Source organism: Balaenoptera musculus, chromosome 12 (assembly GCF_009873245.2).
Source record: "Balaenoptera musculus isolate JJ_BM4_2016_0621 chromosome 12, mBalMus1.pri.v3, whole genome shotgun sequence".
In the NCBI taxonomy this organism is placed as follows: Eukaryota; Metazoa; Chordata; class Mammalia; order Artiodactyla; family Balaenopteridae; genus Balaenoptera; species Balaenoptera musculus.
The window spans coordinates 53,541,646-53,566,835 of NC_045796.1; the positions used below are offsets into that span (position 1 = coordinate 53,541,646).

General features: G+C 39.1%; 1 protein-coding gene across 3 annotated transcripts in view; it reads right to left on the reverse strand.

Annotated features, from left to right (window-relative positions):
• The window catches only part of CRYBG1 (crystallin beta-gamma domain containing 1), a 207,587-nt gene that overhangs the window by 30,320 nt on the left and 152,077 nt on the right, over positions 1 to 25,190 (reverse strand). For all 3 annotated transcript variants that reach the window (XM_036871435.1, XM_036871436.1, XM_036871437.1), the window contains 5 exons: positions 19,531 to 21,817; positions 16,458 to 16,505; positions 16,253 to 16,371; positions 14,451 to 14,619; positions 11,426 to 11,565 (listed from right to left, as the gene is read on the reverse strand). In XM_036871435.1, the coding sequence (XP_036727330.1) occupies positions 11,426 to 11,565; positions 14,451 to 14,619; positions 16,253 to 16,371; positions 16,458 to 16,505; positions 19,531 to 21,817 (2,763 nt within the window). The remainder of the gene's footprint in view (positions 1 to 11,425; positions 11,566 to 14,450; positions 14,620 to 16,252; positions 16,372 to 16,457; positions 16,506 to 19,530; positions 21,818 to 25,190) is intronic.

Consider the following 25,190-nt stretch of genomic DNA (forward strand, 5'->3'; position numbering starts at 1 on the left):
ATGGTTTAGTCACAATAACATTCATAGAAGGAAGGTAATTTGGGGCAAAGGGTAATTTATCAAAAAACTGAACACATAAACTGGCACACTTGAAAAGACTGCTGTTCTGAGGGTCCCTCCTCAGGGAGTGAGTGCTAAGGGCCTCCTGGGTAACTGAAACAGACATTTATGAATGTTGGGTGGACTTTGGAATTTGAAAACTCATATACAGAGTGTGATCCTTTTCCCCTAAATTCTATTCCAACAAGATACATTATTCACGAGGTGCTCAAGAGAGGAGGAAACTACCTTCAGGCAGTGTTATTTCATTTTCTAAAGGTATTCTTTTATTTTCCCATGTACTCAGGTAACGAGCTTTTGCCTATATTATGAATAAACAGTATGACTATAAAGAACTTTTTTAAAAATAACAAAAGTATACATACAAATGAATATTGTTGAACTAGTAACAATGGCCATCCATTCATTAAAAACATTTGCATAATTACTTTCAGAAATAGCCTTTGAGTCAGACAAGAAAAACTGGTCTTATCTTGTTCACTGTTCTTAAACAAACAAAAAAACAGTATTTCCGGCTGGATCCTAAGTCTTATTCTCCAGACCTGGCTGCACATGAATGTTGGCTACGTACAGAAACCAACGGGGTACTCAAAAGATTAAGTATGAACGTGTCAACTTGGAGGTTATTCAAAGGAGGGTGAGCTCTGAATCTCAAGCGGGAAATATGCCTTTACAATGGGGAGATGTGGGAAGCACCAATTTAACCAAGCAATCAAACTTGGGATCGTTAATGAGAAGCAGGCTGGCATGTACCACAAGTTATGATACAGCATGAATATACACCACTACCTATAGGAAGTAGCAACCTTGTCAAAACTCTTCAATCTGCATCTGATCATACCTGCAGACCTAACCACCTGTATACAGAAAATTCAGGTGACAGAAGAACGAGTTAAATGATAACATGAGGAAACACTCAGAAAATCCAGAATGTAGCACATTCTCTAAGCAGCTGATCTAAATTCTTCAAAAAGTCAGTGGTTGGGACTTCCCTGGTGGCACAGTGGTTAAGAATCCTCCTGCCAATGCAGGGGACACGGGTTTGATCCCTGGTCCGGGAAGATCCCACATGCAGCGGAGCAACTAGGCCCGTGCGCCACAACTACTGAGCCTGTGCTCTAGAGCCTGCGAGCCACAACTACTGAGCCCGTGAGCCGCAACTACTGAAGCCCACAAGCCACAACTACTGAGCCTGAGTGCTGCACCTACTGAAGCCCGCGCGCCTAGAGCCCATGCTCCGCAACAAGAGAACCCACCGCAATGAGAAGCCCGCTCACCGCAAGGAAGAGTAGCCCCCACTCACCGCAACCAGAGAAAGCCTGCACACAGCAACAAAGACCCAACACAGGAGATTGGTTCAAGACGGCGGAGTAGAAGGACGTGCTCTCACTCCCTCTTGCATGAACACCAGAATCACAACTAACTCCTGAACAATCATTGACAGGAAGACACTGGAACTCACCCAAAAAAGATACTCCACATCCAAAGACAAAGGAGAAGCCACAATGAGACAGTAGGAGGGGCACAAACACAGCAAAATCAAATCCCATAACTGCTGGGTGGGTGACTGACAGACTGGAGAACACTTATACCACAGAAGTCCACCCACTGGAGTGAAGGTTCTGAGCACCACGTCAGGCTTCCAAACCTGGGCGTCCGGCAACGGGAGGAGGAATTCCTAGAGAATCAGACTTTGGAGGCTAGCAGGATATGATTGCAGGACTTCGGCAGGACTGGGGGAAACAGAGACTCCACTCTTGGAGGGCACACACAAAGTAGTGTGTGCATCGGGACCCAGGGGAAAGGTCAGTGACCCCATAGGAGACTGAAACAGACCTACCTGGTAGTGTTGGAGGGTCTCCTGCAGAGGTAGGGGGCAGCTGTGGCTCAGCAAGGGACAAGGACACTGGCAGCAGAAGTTCTGGGAAGTACTCCTTGGCGTCAGCCCTCCCAGAGTCCACCATTAGCCCCATCAAAGAGCCCGGGTAGACTCCAGTGTTGGGTCACTTCAGGCCAAACAACCAACAGGGAGGGAACCCAGCCCCATCCATCAGCAGACAAGCGGATTAGTTTTACTGAGCTCTGCCCACCAGAGCAACAGCCAGCTGTACCCATCACCAGTCCCTCCCATCAGGAAACTTGCACTAGCCTCTTAGACAGCCTCATCCACCAGAGGGCAGACAGCAGAAACAAGAAGAACTACAATCCTGCAGCCTGTGGAACAAAAACCACATTCACAAAAAGACAGACAAGATGAAAAGGCAGAGGGCTATGTACCAGATGAAGGAACAAGATAAAACCCCAGAAAAACAACTAAATGAAGTGGAGATAGGCAACCTTCCAGAAAAAGAATTCAGAATAATGATAGTGAAGATGATGCAGGACCTTGGAAAAAGAAGGGAGGCAAAGATCGAGAAGATGCAAGAAATGTTTCACAAAGATCTAGAAGAATTAAAGAACAAACAAACAGAGATGAACAATACAATGACTGAAATGAAAACTACACTAGAAGGAATCAATAGCAGAATAACTGAGGCAGAAGAACGGATAAGTGACCTGAAGACAGAATGGTGGAATTCACTGCTGCAGAACAGAAGAAAGAAAAAAGAATGAAAAGAAATGAAGACAGCCTAAGAGACCTCTGGGACAACATTAAATGCAACCAACATTCACATTATAGGGGTCCCAGAAGGAGAAGAGAGAGAGAAAGGACCAGAGAAAATATTTGAAGAGCTTATAGTCGAAAACTTGCCTAACATGGGAAAGGAAATAGCCACCCAAGTCCAGGAAGCGCAGAGAGTCCCATACAGGATAAACCCAAGGAGAAACACGCTGAGACACACAGTAATCAAACTGGCAAAAATGAAAGACAAGAAAAAATTATTGAAAGCAGCAAGGGAAAAACGACAAATAATACACAAGGGAACTCCCATAAGATTAACAGCTGATTTCTCAGCAGAAACTCTACAAGCCAGAAGGGAGTGGCATGATATACTTAAAGTGATGAAAGGGAAGAACCTACAACCAAGATGACTCTACCCAGTAAGGATCTCATTCATATTCAACGGAGAAATCAAAAACTTTACAGACAAGCAAAAGCTAAGAGAATTCAGCACCACCAAACCAGCTCTACAACAAATGCTAAAGGAACTTCTCTAAGTGGGAAACACAAGAGAAGAAAAGGACCTACAAAAACAAACCCAAAACAATTAAGAAAATGGTCACAGGAACATACATATCGATAATTACCTTAAATGTGAATGGATTAAATGCTCCAACCAAAAGACACAAGCTTGCTGAATGGATACAAAAACAAGACCCATATATATGCTGTCTACAAGAGACCCACTTCAGACCTAGGGACACATTCAGACTGAAAGTGAGGGGATGGAAAACGATATTCCATGCAAATGGAAATCAAAAGAAAGCTGGAGTAACAGTACTCATATTAAATAAAATAGACTAAAATAAAGGATGTTAAAAGAGACAAGGAAGGACACTATATAATGATCAAGGGATCAATCCAAGAAGAAGATATAACAATTATAAATATATATGCACCCAACATAGGAGCACCTCAATACATAAGGCAACTGCTAACAGCTATAAAAGAGAAAATCGACAGTAACACAATAATAGTGGAGGACTTTAACACCTCACTTACACCAATGGACAGATCATCCAAACAGAAAATTAATAAGGAAACACAAGCTTTAAATGACACAATAGACCAGACAGATTTAACTGATATAGGACATTCCATCCAAAAACAGCAGATTACACTTCCTTCTCAAGTGCACATGGAACATTCTTCAGGATAGATCACATCTTGGGCCACAAATCAAGCCTCAGTAAATTTAAGAAAACTGAAATCATATCAAGCATCTTTTCTTACCACAATGCTATGAGATTAGAAATCAATTACAGGGGAAAATATGTAAAAAACACAAACACAGGGAGGCTAAACAATGTGTTACTAAATAACCAAGAGATCACTGAATAAATTAAAGAGGAAATAAAAAATACCTAGAGACAAATGACAATGAAAACACGACAATCCAAAACCTATGGGATGCAGCAAAAGCAGTTCTAAGAGGGAAGTTTATAGCTATACAAGCCTACCTCAAGAAACAAGAAAAATCTCAAATAAACAACCTAACCTTACACCTAAAGGAACTAGAGGAAGAAGAACAAACAAAACCCCAAGTTAGCAGAAGGAAAGAAATCATAAAGATCAGAGCAGAAATAAATGAAATAGAAACAAAGAAAACAATAGCAAAGATCAATAAAACTAAAAGCTGATTCTTTGAGAAGATAAACAAAATTGATAAACCATTAGCAAGACTCACCAAGAAAAAGAGGGAGAGGGCTCAAATCAATAAAATTAGAAATGAAAAAGGAGAAGTTACAACAGACACCGCAGAAATACAAAGCATCCTAAGAGACTACTACCAGAAACTCTATGCCAATAAAATGGACAACCTGGAAGAAATGGACAAATTCTTAGAGAGGTATAACCTTCCAAGACTGAACCAGGAAGAAATAGAAAATGTGAACAAACCAATCACAAGTAATGAAATTGAAATTGATTAAAAATCTTCCAACAAACAAAAGTCCAGGACCAGATGGCTTCACAGGTGACTTCTATCAAACATTTAGAGAAGAGCTAACACCCATCCTTCTCAACCTCTTCCAAAAAATGCAGAGGAAGGAACACTCCCAAACTCATTCTATGAGGCCACCATCACCCTGATACCAAAACCAGACAAAGCTACTACAAAAAAAGAAAATTACAGACCAATATCATTGATGAATATAGATGCAAAAATCATCAACAAAATCCAACAACACATTAAAAGTATCATACACCATGATCAAGTGGGATTTATCCCAGGGATGCAAGGATTCTTCAATATACGCAAATCAATCAATGTGCTACACCATATTAACAAATTGAAGAATAAAAACCATATGATCATCTCAATAGATGCAGAAGAAGCTTTTGACAAAATTCAACACCCATTTATAATAAAAACTCTCCAGAAAGTGGGCATAGAGGGAACCTACCTCAACATAATAAAGGCCATATACGACAAACCCACAGCACACATCATTCTCAATGGTGAAAAACTGAAAGCATTTCCTCTAAGATCAGGAACAAGACAAGGATATCCACTCTCACCACTATTATTCAACGTAGTTTTGGAAGTCCTAGCCATGGCAATCAGAGAAAAAAAATAAAAGGAATACAAATTGGAAAAGAAGTAGTAAAACTGTCACTGTTTGCAGATGACATGATACTATACATAGATAATCCTAAAGATGCCACCAGAAAACTACTAGAGCTAATCAATGAATTTGGTAAAGTTGCAGGATACAAAATTAATGCACAGAAATCTCTTGCATTCCTATACACTAATGATGAAAAATCTGAAAGAGAAATTAAGGAAACACTCCCATTTACCACTGCAACAAAAAGAATAAAATACCTAGAAGTAAACCTACCTAGGGAGACAAAAGACCTGTATGCAGAAAACTGTAAGACACTGATGAAAGAATTTAAAGATGATACCAACAGATGGAGAGATATACAATGTTCTTGGATTGGAAGAATCAATATTGTGAAAATGACTATACTACCCAAAGCAATCTACAGATTCGATGCAATCCATATCAAATTACCAATGGCATTTTTTACAGAATGAGAACAAAAAATCTTAAAATTTGTATGGAGACACAAAAGACCCCAAATAGCCAAAGCAGTCTTGAGGGAAAAAAACAGAGCTGGAGGAATCAGACTCCCTGACTTCAGACTATACTACAAAGCTACAGTAATCAAGAAAATATGGTACTGGCACAGAAACAGAAATATAGATCAATGGAACAAGACAGAAAGCCCAGAGATAAACCCACGCACCTATGGTCAACTAATCTATGACAAAGGAGGCAAGGATATACAATGGAGAAAAGACAGTCTCTTCAATAAGTGCTGCTGGGAAAACTGGACAGCTACATGTAAAAGAATAAAATTAGAACACTCCCTAACACCATACACAAAAATAAATTCAAAATGGATTAGAGACCTAAATGTAAGACCGGACACTATAAAACTCTTAGAGGAAAATATAGGAAGAACACTCTTTGACATAAATCACAGCAAGATCTTTTTTGATCCACCTCCTAGAGTAATGGAAATAAAAACAAAAATAAACAAATGGGACCTAATAAAACTTAAAAGCTTTTGCACAGCAAAGGAAACCATAAACAAGACGAAAAGACAACCCTCAGAATGGGAGAAAATATTTGCAAACGAATCAATGGACAAAGGATTAATCTCCAAAATATATAAACAGCTCATGCAGCTCAATATTAAAAAAAAAAACAACCCAATCCAAAAATGGGCATAAGACCTAAATAGACATTTCTCCAAAGAAGACATACAGATGGCCAAGAAGCACATGAAAAGCTGCTCAATATCACTAATCATTAGAGAAATGCAAATCAAAACTACAATGAAGGGCTTCCCTGGTGGCGCAGTGGTTGAGAATCTGCCTGCCAATGCAGGGGACACGGGTTCGAGCCCTGGTCTGGGAAGATCCCACATGCCACGGAGCAACTAGGCCCATGAGCCACAATTGCTGAGCCTGTGTGTCTGGAGCCTGTGCTCCGCAACAAGAGGGGCTGCGATAGTGAGAGGCCCGCGCACCGCGATGAAGAGTGGCCCCCACTTGCCGCAACTAGAGAAAGCCCTCACACAGAAACGAAGACCCAACACATTCATAAAATATAAATAAATAAATAAATAAATAAGCAAATATGGTTTAAAAAAATATATTAAAAAAAAAAAGAATTACCAAATGACCCAGCAATCCCACTACTGGGCATATACCCAGAGAAAACCACAATTCAAAAAGACACATGCACCCCAATGTTCATTGCAGCACTATTTACAATAGCCAGGACATGGAAGCAACCTAAATGCCCATCGACAGACAAATGGATAAAGAAGATGTGGTACATATATACAATGGAGTATTACTCAGCCATAAAAAGGAACGAAATTGGGTCATTTGTAGAGATGTGGATGGATCTAGAGACTGTCATACAGAGTGAAGTAAGTCAGAAAGAGAAAAACAAATATTGTATATTAACACATATATGGGGAACCTAGAAAAATGGTACAGATGAACTGGTTTGCAGGGCAGAAATAGAGACAGAGATGTAGAGAACAAACGTATGGACACCAAGGGGGGAAAGTGGGAGGGGGTGGTGGTGGGATGAATTGGGAGATTGGGATTGACATGTGTACACTGATGTGTATAAAATGGATGACTAATAAGAACCTGCTGTATAAAAAAATTAATTAATTAATTAATTTAAAAAAATTATCACAATGGGGATGCTAGTTTCCACTTAAGATGGAGGAAACTGAGAAGAGTGTTATCCTAACAAGAAGAAAAAGCTGGATAAAGTAGAAGATTACAAAATTTCTTGAACCCATCAGAGAGCTGAAATCTAAGAAAAGGTCATGTCTACAAGTAGGGTGTGTATGAGCACAGGTCCACCTGGGTCAAGGCAGAGAGGAAGATGGGGCTCCCATCCAAGTGGGCCTTCTTTCAATAGATGACAAGTCAACTGAAGGTACAAAATTGAGCCACACCTAAAATGTTAACCTAAAAGCTACTTTCAGAGGATTAATATTTGGAGCTTGACTGAATTCATTAGTCATAATTTTTACGTGTGGTTATAGAACATATAAAACTTTTAAACAATTCTAAAGAAAAGATCAATTCTTTATAGCTTTCTTTCAATGCAAAACATTTCTAGAGGCCAAGAGTCCTGTGAATAAAGTCCTATTTAAAAAAAAAAAAAAAAAAGACCCAATGCAGCCAAAAAATAAATTTAAAACAAACAAAAAGAGTAAGTACAGATATACTCATCAATATGGGTAATCTTAGAAACAATGTAGAGAAAAAGGAACAAGCCACACAGAAGTTTGAAAACATATTTATAAAGTTCAAAAGCAAGCACAACTAAAACAGTGCAGGGACGGATACTATAGGATGAAACTATAAAATAAGGGAATGAGAAAAACAAAATTTCAGAGAGGGGTCACACACGTAGAGAAGTCAGGGGGATGGGAGCAGGCGGGCTATGCCAGGTCCTGTGGCAGCATTGGTAACGGTGAGGTTCTCAGTTGGGTGATGGGCACGTGGGGGCTTGATTACTAGGCTTCGTAATTCACATACACATATATTCTTATATATCAAATATTTCATAACAGCACTGATCAAAGAATATGTGGCTATTAAAAAATGTCCCTTGACTTCAGAACACCTGCATTCCAGTACCTGTTCTGCTGACGACTAATCCTAACAACTAATCCAACTTGAGAAAGTGACCAAAACCTGTCTCCCTTGGTTAAATGATGGTGTTGGAACAGATGCTCATAATGCTCCCTTTGAAGTTCTAAAATTCCTTAGCTTTGTTTATTAGAAATATACTCAAAAAAAGATGCACCCTCACCTCTACAAGGATGGGTACTAGGATTAGCCAGCTGCTTTAAACAAAGGTTTAAAAACAAATCACACGCAACAGAATCTGAAAGGAAAAGTGAGTTAGAAATGTCTCACTTTCCCAAATAAGAAACTGACAAGTAATACTCTTAATTTGTGTATGTGTAGCAAAACCTAATCCAGAGTGAACAGGCCCTGAAATAAATCTCCTAATGGAATCTAAACAAGTGCTGTGCCCCCTACACCACCCCCAGCAAAGTCTTCTCTTATACCAGTTCAGGGGACTGCTGCACCAACAGAAGCAACATGAGCTTGGGTATACCTGTTATCAGCTGAATTCTCCCAACCCATGAGATTCTCCTTGGAGATCTGTAAAAGTACTACTGACTTGGTCCCAAGATGACCAAGTTCAATGACCCCAAACTCTGAGCTGACATCCAAGGCAGCTTTCTATTATCCTAATGGAAATAAAGAACCAGGAAAAAAAAAAAAAAAAGTCTACTGCCATGCAAGCCCATCAAAACTTGTAAAACATTACTGGTTTGTAACTACCACCTATAAAACTAGGTTAAACTTACTGTCAAGGTTAAGAAACTTTATAAAGTGTAGCTCATTATGCTTCCGCATAGCCCAAGCCTGAGTCATGAAACCTTCCAGAAATGGAGATTAAAATATTATGGCAGACGCCTATTTCATTCTTCTAAGGAAAGTGATATTTCTCAACATTAAATGCTTTGAGAAAAAAGATGTAGAGATCTCTTTGATGTGAAAAAAGTAAAAGGCAGCAAGAGATGAAGACACTTGTTTTGTTTAGATTCCTCCTTTTCTTACCAATCACTAGATACAAAAGTGCCGGAAGCTCAGATGCCTTTTCTGCTCTTTACACCCACTCCCCGTGAGATCCTGTCTAGCACCGGGTTCCGTGCTGATGACTCCTGATTTTATCTCCAGCCTCACCCCAACCCCAAGTTCCAGTGTCATGCATTCAGTCACCTTCCTGACCTCTTACCTGAATGTGCAGTTGGCATCTCCAACTTAACCTCACAAACTGAACTCCTGGATTTCATTCTCCCTCCTAGTTTTCTCCATTCCGGTAAATGCTGGGGTCCCAAACCCTGTACATTCCTCAGCCCCTCACACCCCACATAAAATCTGTCAGCACATGTTGGTTCTGTCTTCAAAATGTATCCAGAATCTGACCATTTTTCACCACCACCATTTTTCACCACCAAGTCACCAAAACCTCTTGCCTATGTAAATGCAGTGACCTCCTAACTGGTTTCTTTGCTTCCATTCTTACCTCTTTACAATCTATTTTTACACAGCAGCTAGAGTGATCCTCCTAAAACACAAGTTAGATCAAAATCCTCCAATGAGTTCTCACGTCACTTGGAGCCACCTAAAATCCCTCCCAAGTCCTTCAAGGTCTGACATGACACGAGGCCTCCCTCCCATCACTGGTCCTCCTAGCTCACTCTACTGCAGCCAGACCTCCGACCTGTTGCCCAAACATCCCCTGGAGGGCTTTGCAAATGCTGGGCTTCCTGCCTAGGACACTCCCCTACTCCGCCTCCCTCAGATGTCCCACAGCTGACTCCCTCACTTCCTCAGGTCTCTGCTTAAAGGTCACCAGGGACCTTCCCGACCACTCTCTAAAGTAGCACTTCCACTGTCCCTCTCCATAATTTATGTTTCTTGTAGTATTTACCTTTGGACTCATTACATATGTATTATCTTACGCATATTCCATTAATATAATCTCTGGAGTAGTCTCTGAATATATAATATTTATAAATTATATATATAACCACTGAATATATTATGAATTGATTAGAAAACATACACAAAGAGAAAATTTGAAAAGAAGATTTTAAATAATATATAAAGAAGCTTTGGTGTTTTTTCCTGCATCTCAGGGGATGTCTGTCACATGCCCTGGGCTGTGCACTCCACTGCAGAAGCCACAAGCTTCAGTTCTGCAACCTGCACTTTCTAGCCTAATTTCTCCTCTGAGATATTCCCATTTCCTTCAAAATACCCTTGCAATTTCCTGTGATTTTTGAAACCAACATTCTAGGGGCTTTGGAAAGCATTGTGTGAAAATGTTAAAGGAAGTAGCATGCATGTTGGCCTCCATCCCACCTGAAATATCAGGGGCACACATGCTTTAATTACCTCCTTTGAATTACCCTGAAGGTATAATCTGCAACTCAGCTTTGAATGAATCAGGTTCCTTTGCAATAAGGAAATCCCCACATTAAAAATGCAGTTTTTGGACTTCCCTGGTGGTGCAGTAGTTAAGAATCCGCCTGCCAATGCAGGGGACACGGGTTTGATCCCTGGTCCAGGAAGATCCCACATGCCACAGAGCAACAAAGCCCGTGCGCCACAACTACTGAGCCTGCGCTCTAGAGTCCATGAGCCACAACTACTGAGCCCGCGTGCCTACAGCCCATGCTCCGTAACAAGACAAGCCACCACAACGAGAAGCCTGAACACCACAACAAAGAGTAGCCCCTACTCACTGCAACTAGAGAAAGCCCGTGCGCAGCAACGAAGACCCAAATGCAGCCAAAAATAAATAAATTAATTTTTTTTAAAAATGCAGTTTTCTCCCTGCACTTCCTCCAAGAAATCATCATTGTTTATAAGAGAGCTGAATCATAAGAACACAGGTAACACAGTAACCAAAAATATCAGATTTTTATGTGCCTTATCAAAAAAATAATAAAACCTTGTAGTCAATAATTACTTAACAGGACAACAAATCAGACACAGAGTATCTTAAGTCCTCTTTTTACACTCAAAAAAGGGCTTCATTAAAATTGTATTGGGAATAAAATACTCACGTGCCCCAATGTACTTTAATGGAACAAGTCTTCTGCATCATACCAAACCCCTGCATTTCTTCAGTATCATCAAAGTAGGAATTTAGAAGTCCTAACCCTTCTGGTTCAGTAAATAAGTCAATTTGACTAACTCTGTAATCCTAAAAAAAAAAAAGAAAAATGAAAACACGTATACATGTATAATAGTACACCATGTATTAAACTCTACAGTAAGCTCAGTATTCTTCTTTTCAAATAATTGAAAGAAGCTTTAAACATACACATAGATTGCACAGATCACCTGCCACTTTATCCCTTTCCTGTTTTCACCCATGACCTAATAATATATGATCTTTCAGGGCAGACACATTGGTTTAGTCATATATCTCAGTGTTACATTCAAGTAAAGATCACCAGAAATGTATTTTAGAGTTTTGGAACATAGTTATTTCTCTCATCCTCACAGAAAAAAAAAAAAAAAAAAAAAACTGCTTCGCTTTCCTTGGTAACATGAGTTTTAGTTCCTTTGCTCTCCTGTTACCGTCCACGTCCAGAGATACTGGTTTATAGAGTGGTTGCACTTGGAATCTTCCTCAGCTGTTTTGTGCCCATAAGCCCCCTGCGGTAACTCTCCTTGACTATGATGTTGGCTTGGTCTAAGTCATAAAGGCAAAGGCACACGTTTATGGTGATTTAAATCTCTACACTTTGGTCACTATTCCATGCACTGCATGTCCATCAAACACTCTACAAAAGGCCTCCCTTGGCTGAGTGCCTGAGCCCTGATCGAATGTTTTTTGAACCTCTTCTGTGTTGCAGAGCGAGGTGAACTGAGGTACAGAAAAAATGGTAACACTTGGGTCAGTTTAGGGGCAGCTCTTTCAAACATTAACAAAAGGAACAAATTTAGTGAACTGAAAAGGTGACCCCCTTGAATATACGTCGTGACTTATGTTTATGTGTCAAGAAACCATAAACACAATCTGTAAAAAGTTACAATTCATCACATATTAGGAGCCATAAAAGTATTCCTTCTCTTTAACATGACACCATTCAGAAAAACTTACCCCAAGGAAATAAATCAGAAAATGTATACATTATTAAATGCACAAAAACGTTCATGCAGTATTATTTAAGGTAAGTTTTTCCCTAAGTCCCACAGTAAGAAGAAAGGTAAAATAAATGATAGCGTATCGTATCAATGGAATATGATGCTCAGTTAAACCCCAAACCATGTAATAACATGAAAAGCATTAATTCACCTTACGTCTGCTATTATCAGGGGAAACAGGAGGCCTCTTTACCAATGTGCTTCATTTCCCTTAGCCCACCTTCCTGGATCCCTAAATCCCCACCCCACCAGATCCTAGTATCTCCCCCAGTTGCAAATCATTGAGAGATTTTACAAATGGGAGTGTAACCTTCAGGAAAGTGGTATGAAGAGAGAAAAAAAGGATTGAGAATCACAGTTCTAAAGGAAAACAACACTGTACCTGTATTATGATTACAACTATAGAAAAAGCAGATTATAACATGGCCAAGAAAGAGTAGAGAATTCAGAAAAATGAAGGGAGGACACTTCATGAGAGATGGGATTTTGGATGATAGTTTAAAATATTGTTTTATTACCAATATTATTTGAGTAATAAATAAAAACTGCAGGAAAATTATCCCACTATGACATTTTAAAATGGTGTTTCTCATGTCTTACATAAGGTTCATCACAGTATGTACTTAAAACTAGTACGAGATAAATCGTTTAGAATACCAATATTACCATCTAAGTCGCTCAGAAATGTTGACCCAGGAAACAGGTGACATTTTCCTCCGTCAAAAGCTGTTAGTCATTCTTACTCATTCTCATTTTGGAACATGGCTTTTTTCCCTATTGCACCCCAACACCCATGTCTAGTACACAAGTGGAGTTTTTTCACTTGGAAGATACCTTTTACATTTTTAAAAGGTAAAGAATCATCAAATCCCAAGAACCATGAAGAACTGATACAAGTTCGTCAACAACGAATAAGGGACCAAGAAATTTTTACCCAATCCATAAAGTGGCCTTAAATACCTATTTTTCTAAAAACCCACATGAAACACCAGAGTTGATCAACTGAATTACCTTTGGATTATTTATTTTTCCAAAACAGAACTCCTGTAAGCCACTCAAGGTAATAAGAACTCGCACAGCAACCAAAAAACTAAGTAAAAGAAAAATCTGGCCTGTGCTCCGCAACACGAGAAGCCACCACAATGAGAAGCCCGCGCACCACAACAAAGAGTAGCCCCCGCTCTCCGCAACTAGAGAAAGACCACGTGCATCAATGAAGACCCAATGCAGCCAAAAATAAATAAATAAATTTATTTTAAAAAAAAGAAAAATCTGTTCATACAAAACTCATCAAAACTAGGTTATTGGGCTTCCCTGGTGGCACAGTGGTTGGGAGTCTGCCTGCCAGTGCAGGGGACGCGGGTTCGGGCCCTGCTCTGGGAGGATCCCGCATGCCGCGGAGCGGCTGGGCCCGTGAGCCACAATTGCTGAGCCTGTGCGTCTGGAGCCTGTGCTCCGCAACAAGAGAGGCCGCGATGGTGGGGGGCCCGCACACCGCGATGAAGAGTGGCCCCCACTTGCCGCAGCTGGAGAAGGCCCTCGCACAGAGGCGAAGATCCAACACAGCCATAAATAAATAAATAATTTTTTAAAAAAAACTAACAAAAAAAACCCAAACAAACAAAAAAACTAGGTTATTAAGTAAAATACATTTGCAGATGGGAATGGGGGGCCAGAATGAAAAATTTACCTTCAGGATTTATTGTGAAAAAGATGACTAACCAATTAGAATGTTTCTTAGTTCTAATTCATTTAACATGTACAAATGTTTAAAATACAGAAAATACATCCATAAAACACCAAATATTTGTCCCACTTTTATCATAAAAATAAACTCTCTCTCAAAAGAATCATACTCAGCATTCAATAAATATTTGCTGAAAGAACGGATGAAATCCAGTTTGCCTTTATTAAAAGCTTACTAATTTTACCTACCTGGACCACAAGTCTGATTGAACCAATCACCACAGGCTTAGCCGACTCTGCCTCGTCATCGCTTCTTTCCAAAACATCTTCTACATCCCAGAGACCAGACAGTTCCAATTCTCCCTCTTCTAAGGGGATGGAGTGTCCTTCAAAATTTGGTTTCTCATACAAAATCCAGCTAAGAATAAAACATAGCAAAACTATTAGCCAGTCTTGGTTAGAGAGATTTTGAATATGCAAATATTCTGGCCAATAGCCACTATATATATACCATATATTAGTGGCCAATTCTCTAGCAATTAAAACAGCAAAAACTCTCCCTAAAACTAAAACTTCAGTGGGCATAATTAACCTCTGATAACTGAAGAATTTTATCAGGATTTTAGAGAACTTTTGACTATCAATATGAACATTATAGAGCTACTAAAGTTTTACAGAATTGCCAGTTGGTGGAGACTTAGTAATGTGTCAGATAAATGGACGTTTATTGTAATTTTTTTCTTTTTATGTATGTAAAAAACACTTCTCTTGAGGGATTTTAACTTATATATTAGAACCATATCAATGGATATATCGATACAAAGGACTACTACATGCATGTTAATGGAAAGCATTTTTTCCAGTTTTATTGAGATCTAATTGACATATAACATTGTATTAGTTTTAGTTGTACAACATGATGATTTGATATGTGTCTATTACAAAATGATCACCATAATAAGTTTAGTTAACATCTACCACCTCACAGTTACAATTTTTTTTCTATTGATGAGAACTTTTAAGATCTACTCTCTTAGCAACTTTCAGATATACTATGTAATACTTTAACTTTAGTGACCCAGAAAGCATTTTTAAAGTATTCTTCCCAACAACATCCAAACACTAAAGAAAAACCTCTTGACAGTATATGACAGTGCTGGTCTTAAGAGAGAAGTCAACAAAAGTTGAAGAATCACTATTCATTAAAAACAAAATTGTAACTTTCAGTTTTCAAATTTAAGAACAAAAGCTAATTGTATTTTTCTAATGAATATGTTGACTATACAGAAAAATATATTAAAATATCTAAAACCTAAGAAGAAAGATGCTGCATATTTAATCAAATGGAGACCTAAAGAAAAGCTTAATAATTTTTTAAACCATAAATGTCTAGAGTCCTACACTCTTTCTTTTAAACAAGTTTATAAATAGGTACTAAAGATAAGTATTTATGCCAGGTAAGTGATTTTTTTTTAAAACCTCTTTTCTTTATTCAATTTCCTGTGTATTTCCTCAAAGCAATTAAGCTGGTAATATAATTGTTTTCACTGGTTTCTTTACTTAATAAAAACTATCTGCTGTCAAAAAGTTAGAAAATAAAATTTAGATTAGTCCTTCACTGAACTGTCATTTAAAAAGTTAGCAAAGATGTTTTTTCTTATAGAATTTTAAAAATTCTATCAACATGACTATGACCTATCAACATGAGTAGTGCAATTCTTATCAACCTCATTGAAAATTCAAAAACCAAAAGTATATTATGGACTCTGGTGCTCATTAGTCCAAACCAACATTATGTGGGAAAAAGAAACTTATACTGCTGCACTTTTCTGATTTTTCTAACAACAACATGCATCATTCCTATAATCAGAAATAACATTATAAACTATATTTCTTAGACATGAATTTCTTTTAGTATTCACTATGACTAGTATTGTCTGCCCTTTACATTGCTAAGGGCATAATTTAAAATAAGTACTAATGACCAAAAGGGTAATTAAAAATGTGAAACACACACCCTCCAAGTCAGAAACACAAAGTGTCACTCTTACCATCCTCTAACAGCTTTTACCAGTATTACAGGAGAGAGGCTCCAAGAGCTGCAATCCTCAATGTCACTGAACACTTCAATGCACTCCTCTGAGACGTCGGGTTCACCGTATATCACCACCTAAAGAAAGTGAGAGTGGTAGCACGTTTTACTGCACTTTAACAGATCAAAATGAAATCTAGACTAGGAATAGAAAATAATCTTACCTTTCCAGGTCGGGGATTGATTTTATTCTGGACACTTCCTTTAAGTGTCTGTAATCAGATGAACAAAAACACAACAAATAATTAAACTTTATGTAAAGTCCTCTTTTCTCCTCCCGTGATCCTTTAAGATCGTATTTGCCTCATATTTGTCAATTTGGAAACATGTCTACCTTGATCTATGCCAAAGTTGCCTTAAAACTCTCTTTGACGGGACTTCGCTGGTGGCGCAGTGGTTAAGAATCTGCCTGCCAGTGCAGGGGACACGGGTTCGAGCCCTGGTCCAGGAAGATCCCACATGCCGCGGAGCAACTAAGCCCATGCGCCACAACTACTGAGCCTGCGCTCTAGAGCCTGCGAGCCACAACTACTGAGCCCGAGTGCCACAACTACTGAAGCCTGCGCACCTAGAGCCCATGCTCTGCAACAAGAGAAGCCACCGCAATGAGAAGCCCAGGAACCGCAACGAAGAATAGCCTGCGCACAGCAACAAAGACCCAAGGTAGCCAAAAATAAAAATAAATAAAAATGAACAAAAAAAAACAAACTCTCTTTGACTCTATTAAAATAAGGGCTTTTTTTCCCCCTCTAACTGTATTTGACATTTCAATTTCTGCTCATTTAAATGCCTAGGATACTTCCACCAATCTGGCAAGTTCAGGGTACAAGAGTCAGACCTATGTTTTACATCAGTTCACAGAACAAAAACTCAGCTAAGAGATCGTAATTCAAACAATCTCAGTATAATTTCAAATAAATAGAGAAATTCTAATGGATTAATCACTTATCTAGAATGAGCTGAATCCATTTTATGTGTTCATATACACATCTTATCTGAATCTATAATTACCGTTTTTTCATCACATAACTAGTCTAAATAAAGTGTTTATGGTATATTTCACAATGTACATTGCACATGGTTACTTTAATCCCTCCTTTTTGATGAACAAAATATATTTTTATATGGCTCCAAAACTAATCATTTTCAAGACCATCTGACAAGACCAGTAAAACCAGAAATGCCTAAGATAATAAAAATAGTAATTACACACGTAAAAATATTATAAAACATGGACTACTTTCACTGCTGAACAGGATGCCTATTCTAAGGATTGCCTTTGATCTGATCGCTCTTGCATCACACCAGGGTGGAATATGCCTGGAAGACCATAGGAAGGGCCTCAGTAGAGCATTATTACAGATTAAAATGCCATATGCTTATTTATATATGCACATTTCAAGAAGACAAGCTAAAGAAAAAGCCTGATATTTAAATAAAATTCAGGTAAGACATTAAAGGGAGAATAGTTATATAGTCAACAAAGCCCAAGGCGTAAAGAAAAACAAAAAAAAAAAAAATTTTTTTTTTAATCATAAAAAGGCCTAGAGAAAGTATAAAGTACTTTGTTTCTCCTTTTTACTCCATTTGATTGGGTTTTTCAAGGAACTCCATAGGGAAACTGTATATTCTGTTGTCAGACTCGTTGTCAAATAAGAGAGGTGATCTAAGAGTGATTAAAAAGAGAGAATAATGCTGTAATGAATGGGAAGTAGACCAGTGGCAATTTTGTGCTTCAGAGAAATACTCAAAAATCTTAGGATTTCTAAGTGCTATAGGCTGATTCAGTTTTATCTGTTTACAGCAGTGGTTCTCAAAGTGAAATCCAGGGGTCCTTGGAGGGTCCCCAATAATCCTGCAGGGAGTCCATTAGGTCAAAACCATTTTCATAATAAGAAGAGGTTATCTGTCTTTTTCACTTTCTTTCTCTCACAGGTGTAGTGTGGAATTTTCCAGAGGGTCCATGACATGTGATTACATCATTGCTCTGATGGCTACAGGAATATACATTTGTGTGTTCTCATTTTTCTCAGTATTAATTTCTAATATAATAGATGCCAATAGGCATAACCCATATCAACAAAACTCTTTGGGGTCCTCAATAATTTTTACTTTATATCTACATCTGTGTGTGTGTGTATGGCATCCTAAGAGTAAAAAATCTGAAAACTTTTGAGAAGAGGGATCTGAGCCTCTGCTGGAAATCCAACTATACATTTTGAAAGAGCTTCCAGAATTGTATTCCATGATAGGCTTGTAGCAAAAGCTAATACAACAAATTCAAACAGGGGGCAGTGCCCTGTACAAATGAGGAAGGGGGCAAGATATTTTCTGCCTGGATGAACTGTGCTGGATGTTGATCTACACTTGCCAGGTAGCCTGGTTCACGGGGTGGGCAACAGGAATACAGAGGCCCACTCCTGTTTCTGGGCTTAGCAGAGCTGAGCTCTAAACCTTATCTGCCTCCCTCTTTCAACTTGAGTATCAAGCTTGGTAACGGAAAGCCACAAATTCACATCAAAAACTGAGTAAAGAAAACAACTTCTAGCAGTCAGATAAAAGAAGATGGAGAAATCTTAACTGTTTCTCAAAATGGTATTTTGCCATCCTTTCTACTCTGTTACAGGAACGTGCCAATGGAGACCAAATTCTTTACTCCACAACAGTTTTGCAGGAAAATAATATTTCCCAAATGAAAACTAATTCCAGATAAAGAGAAAATACTTTATCAACCATGTGGGATAAACATTTATTGCTACTAAGGGGAAGAAAGAGTGAATCTCAAAGTACAAGAGAAAGGGTTAGAAACAAGATTCCTCGGTGAAGGCTTTTCCAGATAAAGGAAGCTGCTTCATAAATGTTCAAAATTCTAGGTATAGTATTGAGCATGTTTACACAGAACTAGAGAAGAAAAAACACCTTGTCTGTCTCTGAGCTCTCAAGGTACCTTATCTACACCTTTCACAGTACAACACATAAATCCACAAGTGCCCTAAAATATTTGTAGCTTACTTTCCTTGCTAGACTACAAATGCCTTGAGAACAGAATCTAAGTACCTTTTCTCTTGGACTCTAAAATCCCTTGTACATAGTAGGTTTTCAAATATGTGATGAATGAATAAAAAACTATCAGACACGAGCATAACCATTTTTAAACAAATAACAGGAATTGCCCATCTTCCCCTTCTCCTCTGACTTAAAAATACCCCACATAAATAATACTATGTTACTACTTACTGTTGTATCTGATAATGACATTCCAGAAAAAGAAATGCTTGGGTCAAACCGGGTGGATTTGAAAAGACCGGGGAAGTCTGTGTCACTGCTTCCATAGCTCGGCAAGTTCGATTTAAGAACACTTTCAATATGATTAGCCTTTTCCATATCACCATTGTTCTTCAGTTTTGAAAATTCAGAAAATGTAGTTTTTGGCACGGGTAGGTTGCTTCGTGAATCCAGATCTTTTCTGGTTTCCTCTTTTTGCAGGTACTTTTCCACGGAGCTCAGACTTTCCAATCCCGAATGAGACGTATCTGACGAGTTGAAATTGAAGACCATTATGTTGCTGGGTGGCAGACTTGGCTGTTCTTTCTCTGAACCACAGGGTGGGGCACCCTCAGCCACGGGCTGTAGCACGGAAGGCCGAGAAAGAGAACTGTTGTGAGCGGTGTCGAAAGATGTGGTCATGGTATTGACTGATGTTACAGAGGGAGAAAAGATTTTGTCTTGTGGTAAAGAAGATAACATGCTTGAGAAAAGTGCACTTTTTTCTAGCCTCGATCTCTTGACTCCACCGTTTGTGACATCCCTGTTCTCCTTGTCATTTACTTCTGGAGCTGCCAGAGGCTCGCCTTTCCCATTAGTGTGAGTTTGCAAGGACTTGAAAAGGACACACTGTTCGGTGGATGAACGTTTGGGTCTCAGTTTGGATTTGGTGTCAAGATTCTGCATCAAATGTAAAGCCGGTGACATTTCTGGCTGGCCTTCCTTTTTCTTACCCAAACCAAAGGTAAACACGTTGGGATCAAACACCTTTTCTAAATTGTCCTCATGAATAGGAGGCATGGCGAAGTGAGGGGCAGGGGAGTTTGGCATCCTGGCCTTCTTTTTCTTCTGGGGCACACAAACTGCGCTGTCCATCTTTTTTATAATCTCAGTGAATTTTTCCATATCAGAAGAAGAATCGAAAACACTATCATCACTACCAGCAGAAATGTTCAAAAGGCTGGCAGGACTGTCCTGGCCATTTACAACATTTTGATCGGGTCTTTGAGGGGTTTCTAAATGATTTCTGTTGCCAGGGTAGCTGGTGGTGCTGGATTCAGTCTTCAGGGGTTTTCCGTTGCCCTGAATAGGCAGAGTTTTTTCTGATTCGGGCGGCATGACTTGTGGGCCAGATTTTGCTACATGTTCCTCTGTGCAATGAATGTGTTTGGGTGATGTGCTCTTATTGCCCTGTACTTCCTCTTTCTGGGGAGTACCACTTGCAACAGAAACCACTTCAAGTTCATTATTGTGACAGCTTGGCAACTGTGCTTCTCTAACTTCAGAGCTATCTGAGATGATCCGAGAGCGGACATCCTTGGTGTTCTCCACAGGGAGCACGAAGGACCTGACCTGGACAAGGACCTTGGATGAACACTCATTTCCCATAGCTGCCAGGCTGTGCTCTGGGGACAAAGGAGGGCTTCTTTCTCCCCCTCCTCCTCCTGCAAGTCTAGAGGGGGACATCTCATTATTCTGATGAGACACAGGCAGAGTACATCCATTATGGTTTTCTGACACTTTTAGATCAGTGCACGGAAAACTGCTTACAGGAGCTTGAGCACGTGTGTCTTTGGGATCATCCACAGGAATGGGGGCAGCCAGTGAAAGAGAAGGCCTATTAGATGACCCAGCTGGGTGCTGTGAGTCAGAAAATCCATCCTGTGGCTTTGGTATGGCTGTTGGAGGCGAATCTTTGGCCTCAAGAATGGCAGGGCTGTCTTGTGCTGTATCAGTCATATTTTCACGTTCAAGTCTTTTGCTGTCAGCAGCCTTTGAGTCGTCCTCTCCTAAGAGCTCGTGGTCCTTAACAGGAATCAGAGCAGTAACCACTGGTTCAGAAGGGCAGCCAGCATCTGTTTGCCCATCTACCTTATCACCTTGGTTAAGCTGAGAACCAGGAGTCTCCTCTTCAGGAACAGTAACTTTGGCTTCTGCAGAGGTTTCCTTCCCCAGCACACCATTCTGGTGACTATCTGGCATTACCTTCTTTTCAGGCTGCTCCATTCCCTTGGCTTTTTTGACTAAATTCAGCTGTGCCCTCTCGACAAATGTTTTATTAGAGGCAGGAGTGTTCCTCGCACCTCGAATGTCAGTGTGTCTTGGGCTGTTGTTTGGCCGCTTGTTTTCAAATAAGGAGATTTTGGTGGCAGTGTTTCCTTTGTGAACTGGCTGGCTAAATGGATTATGCCTGTTTCCCAAACTGCCAAGATTCTTAGGGGTTTTAAGATTTAGTTCCACATGTTTGGGCTTGGCAGGGCTGCAAGAATAAAGCAGCAAGATAAAGTTATTAACCTTGGTTTTAAAGTGAACATACCAATTTATTACAAAACTGTGAAAAGCCAATATCTTTCTGATAGGTAACATTTTTTCATGAAACTATTTTTAAACAATTCTAAATATACTATCAATTACCTTTAATGGATGTTTCGCTTCTGTATGAGGGATGAAAAATTATATAGCTAAGAAAGGATAGAGGTGAGAGGGTAACAAGTTTTCTAATAAGTTTATCATGTACCTAATAGATAAGTACAATGCTTGGCACTAGAGTTGGGACTGAAGAACATTAGAACAAATTTAAATACTTCATGCACTCCCATACTTTAAATATGTAAATGATTTCCCCAAAAATCAATTGTGTATTTTTTTTTTTAAATTAATTTATTTTTATTTTTGGCTGCATTGGGTCTTTGTTGCTGCGCACGGGCTTTCTCTAGTTGCGGCGAGTGGGGGCTACTCTTCGTTGCAGTGTGTGGGCTTCTCATTGAGGTGGCTTCTCTTGTTGCAGAGCACAGGCTCTAGGCACGTGGGCTTCAGTAGTTGTGGCACACGGGCTCAGTAGTTGTGGCACATGGGCTTAGCTGCTCCGCAGCATGTGGGATCTTCCCAGACCAGGGCTCGAACCCGTGTCTCCTGCATTGGTAGGCAGATTCCTAACCACTGCACCACCAGGGAAGTCCAATTGTGTATTTTTTATCATAACTTTTTTTTACATTATCTCAAAAGTGAGATTATAAAAACTATTTATCTATTATTTACCTCTTTGGATAGTTTATTCCCTTCATCCTTCCCCCATAAAATTCTTCTCTGACTACACAAGTGTGTTCACTATAGAACATTTAGAAAATATAAAGACAAAAAACCACTCATAATCCTACCACTCAAACACTATCCCTGTCAACATTCTAGTATACTTCCCGTCTTTTTTGTATGCATAGGGAAATATTTTCAATAGAATTGAGATTAGTCTGTTCATAGAGTTTGGTATCTTGCCTTAAAAAAAAAAAAGATTTAACCTTATATTTAACATTTTTAACATTTTTCAAGTTACTAAAAAATGTGAAAAGTCCATAATGTCTGCATAAAAATACATCATATAGATGTACCATAATTTACTTATCAATTACTCAGTTGTTGGTTTTGCCACCATTCTGGGGGCAAAGAGAGTCTCCCTTCTTTCTCACGTTTCTTGGGTGTAATTACCTCCAATGGAAATTTTAAGTCTTTGAATGTACACACTGTTTTCTGCGGAAAAAAATGTCCTCTGGCTCTGGTCCTGGCTCTTATACCAATTATCTGTGTGAACTTGGTCAAGCTACCTTAACTCTCTGAACTCTACTTTCTCTACCTGTAAAAATAAACAAAAAACTAGATAGTTTAGAACATGTGTGTGTACTGGTTCACACACGTACATGTTATCATTGAAGATATCCTGTGGTTCTCTTCAAGGGCTGCAACAGGGGACAGTAGAAACTGGGGGATGGAACTGTTGGCCAACCACCCTCCTTTCAACCAGAATCACTCCTACTTATCTGTTTTATATATCACTTTTATATAAGCTTTCCAAGAAGAACAGACTCCAAAGCTAAAAACAAAAATGTCTAAATCATTAGTCTAGTGGATTATAAAATGTAAGAGATAACACCCACTAACGTTCACTGATCGTCAAGCACTTTCTATGGCTTGCCTCATGTACAATTTTACACATTCTCTTTTAAGATGAGGAAGTTGGGGTCTAGAGAAGGTAAGTACTTTGCCTGAAGTCACACAGCTAGTAAGTGACAGAAGCCAGGTGTTCTGGTTTCAGATGCCATGCTCCCAACAGCTCTACTATCCTGCTTCCCCAGATAGGATCAGACTAGATTCGCCTCAATGACTGCCTCTGGTTCTTTCCAGCTTTATGATCCAAGGAGTCAATAAATTATCAAGAGAGCTATAAGATAATCATACTTTAGAGGCCACCTCGATAATGAGAACACAAAGTAGGGAAGCATTAACATCTCACACTGCCTCGTGCATGGACTCACTGGCCTTCAAGAAGGCTGGGCCTGAGGAGCCTTTTGAAGGAACAGGCAGTAGGACCTTGGACGAAGACACTTTATCCTTCTGGAGAAAATGATTAGACTGAGAAGACTTGAGATGTCCTTCCCAAATACAGCATTAAGAATTAGATGTTCATTTTTAAATTTTTTATTTAAATACAAAATTTGATATATTCTCATGAATTTCTCCTCGGCATTGCTTTCCCCAATATCTCCTTAAGATATCTAAGCTCCCTCATGGTGGGCCCTTATCTGAAATTTAAAAGCAAAATTAACTTACGAGCACTTCCTTAAAGATTAAATTCTAAAACCAGTGAGAGGATTAGAAATAAGAGAACTTACAAATGCTATCAGTTAATGAGGGATGTTCACATAGCAGGGAATATACATTTAAAAAATTCTCACTAATCAGCTCAAGGAACAGTCAAATATCAAAGTAGATCTTATGATGTAAATGGAAAATGCTCCAGGTTAGCCAATAAGCTACGTTAAGGACAGGACACACACATCTGCACATTAAAGATTTACACCAAGATCAAAATACATTTTACAACCAAACTTTCTGTGCTATTAACTTCTGCTACAGAGAGTCACTACAATTAACCTGGTTCAAACTGATTAAAAGGAAGACTCCTATAATTCACGTTGTAATGCCTTCATTAAGATGTGAGAAGGGAAAATATCCTGGAGTCTAAGAAGCCATGGCTATAATATGAGAAGAAAATTCTCCTTATTCTAAACATACCATTTTAAGAATCTCAACATTCAATACTTGGTAGAACTGAAGACATAATTTCTCTAACAGCATCAAGAAACATGCTGCTTCACAGTGATTATTTTTCGGGGAATATAAAATGGTTTTAACTATAAAATTTTAGATTCAAGTTGTTTTTAGAAATAATCCGTGTAACATCTCCAGTTGAAATACAATCAGAGGAAAAACTAAAGGGTCTGAAAAAAATCCATCAGTCAAACATAAATGGGTAAAAGGATGAGAAAGAATTATTAATTCTCCATTCCAATAGTTTGCCGATTCACCAAGTGCAAGGCCGTGCACAAAACAGAATTAAACTGAGCCTCTGGCAAAGGAAAATTTTATGTAGGAAATAATCACTCCTTAGAAAAAGACATTTGCTTTAGGTCTGTCACAGGAAACAGCACATGAAGAAGAGTTTCATTGCAAGATTGCTTGGTTTGTTTACCCTATCCCTTAACAGTGTAACATTTCCGGGTTTTCCACTGGTGTATTCTGACTGGAAGACAGGGGAAGCACCCTTAATCAGGTACACAGCATAGTTTCTCTAAGGCTCA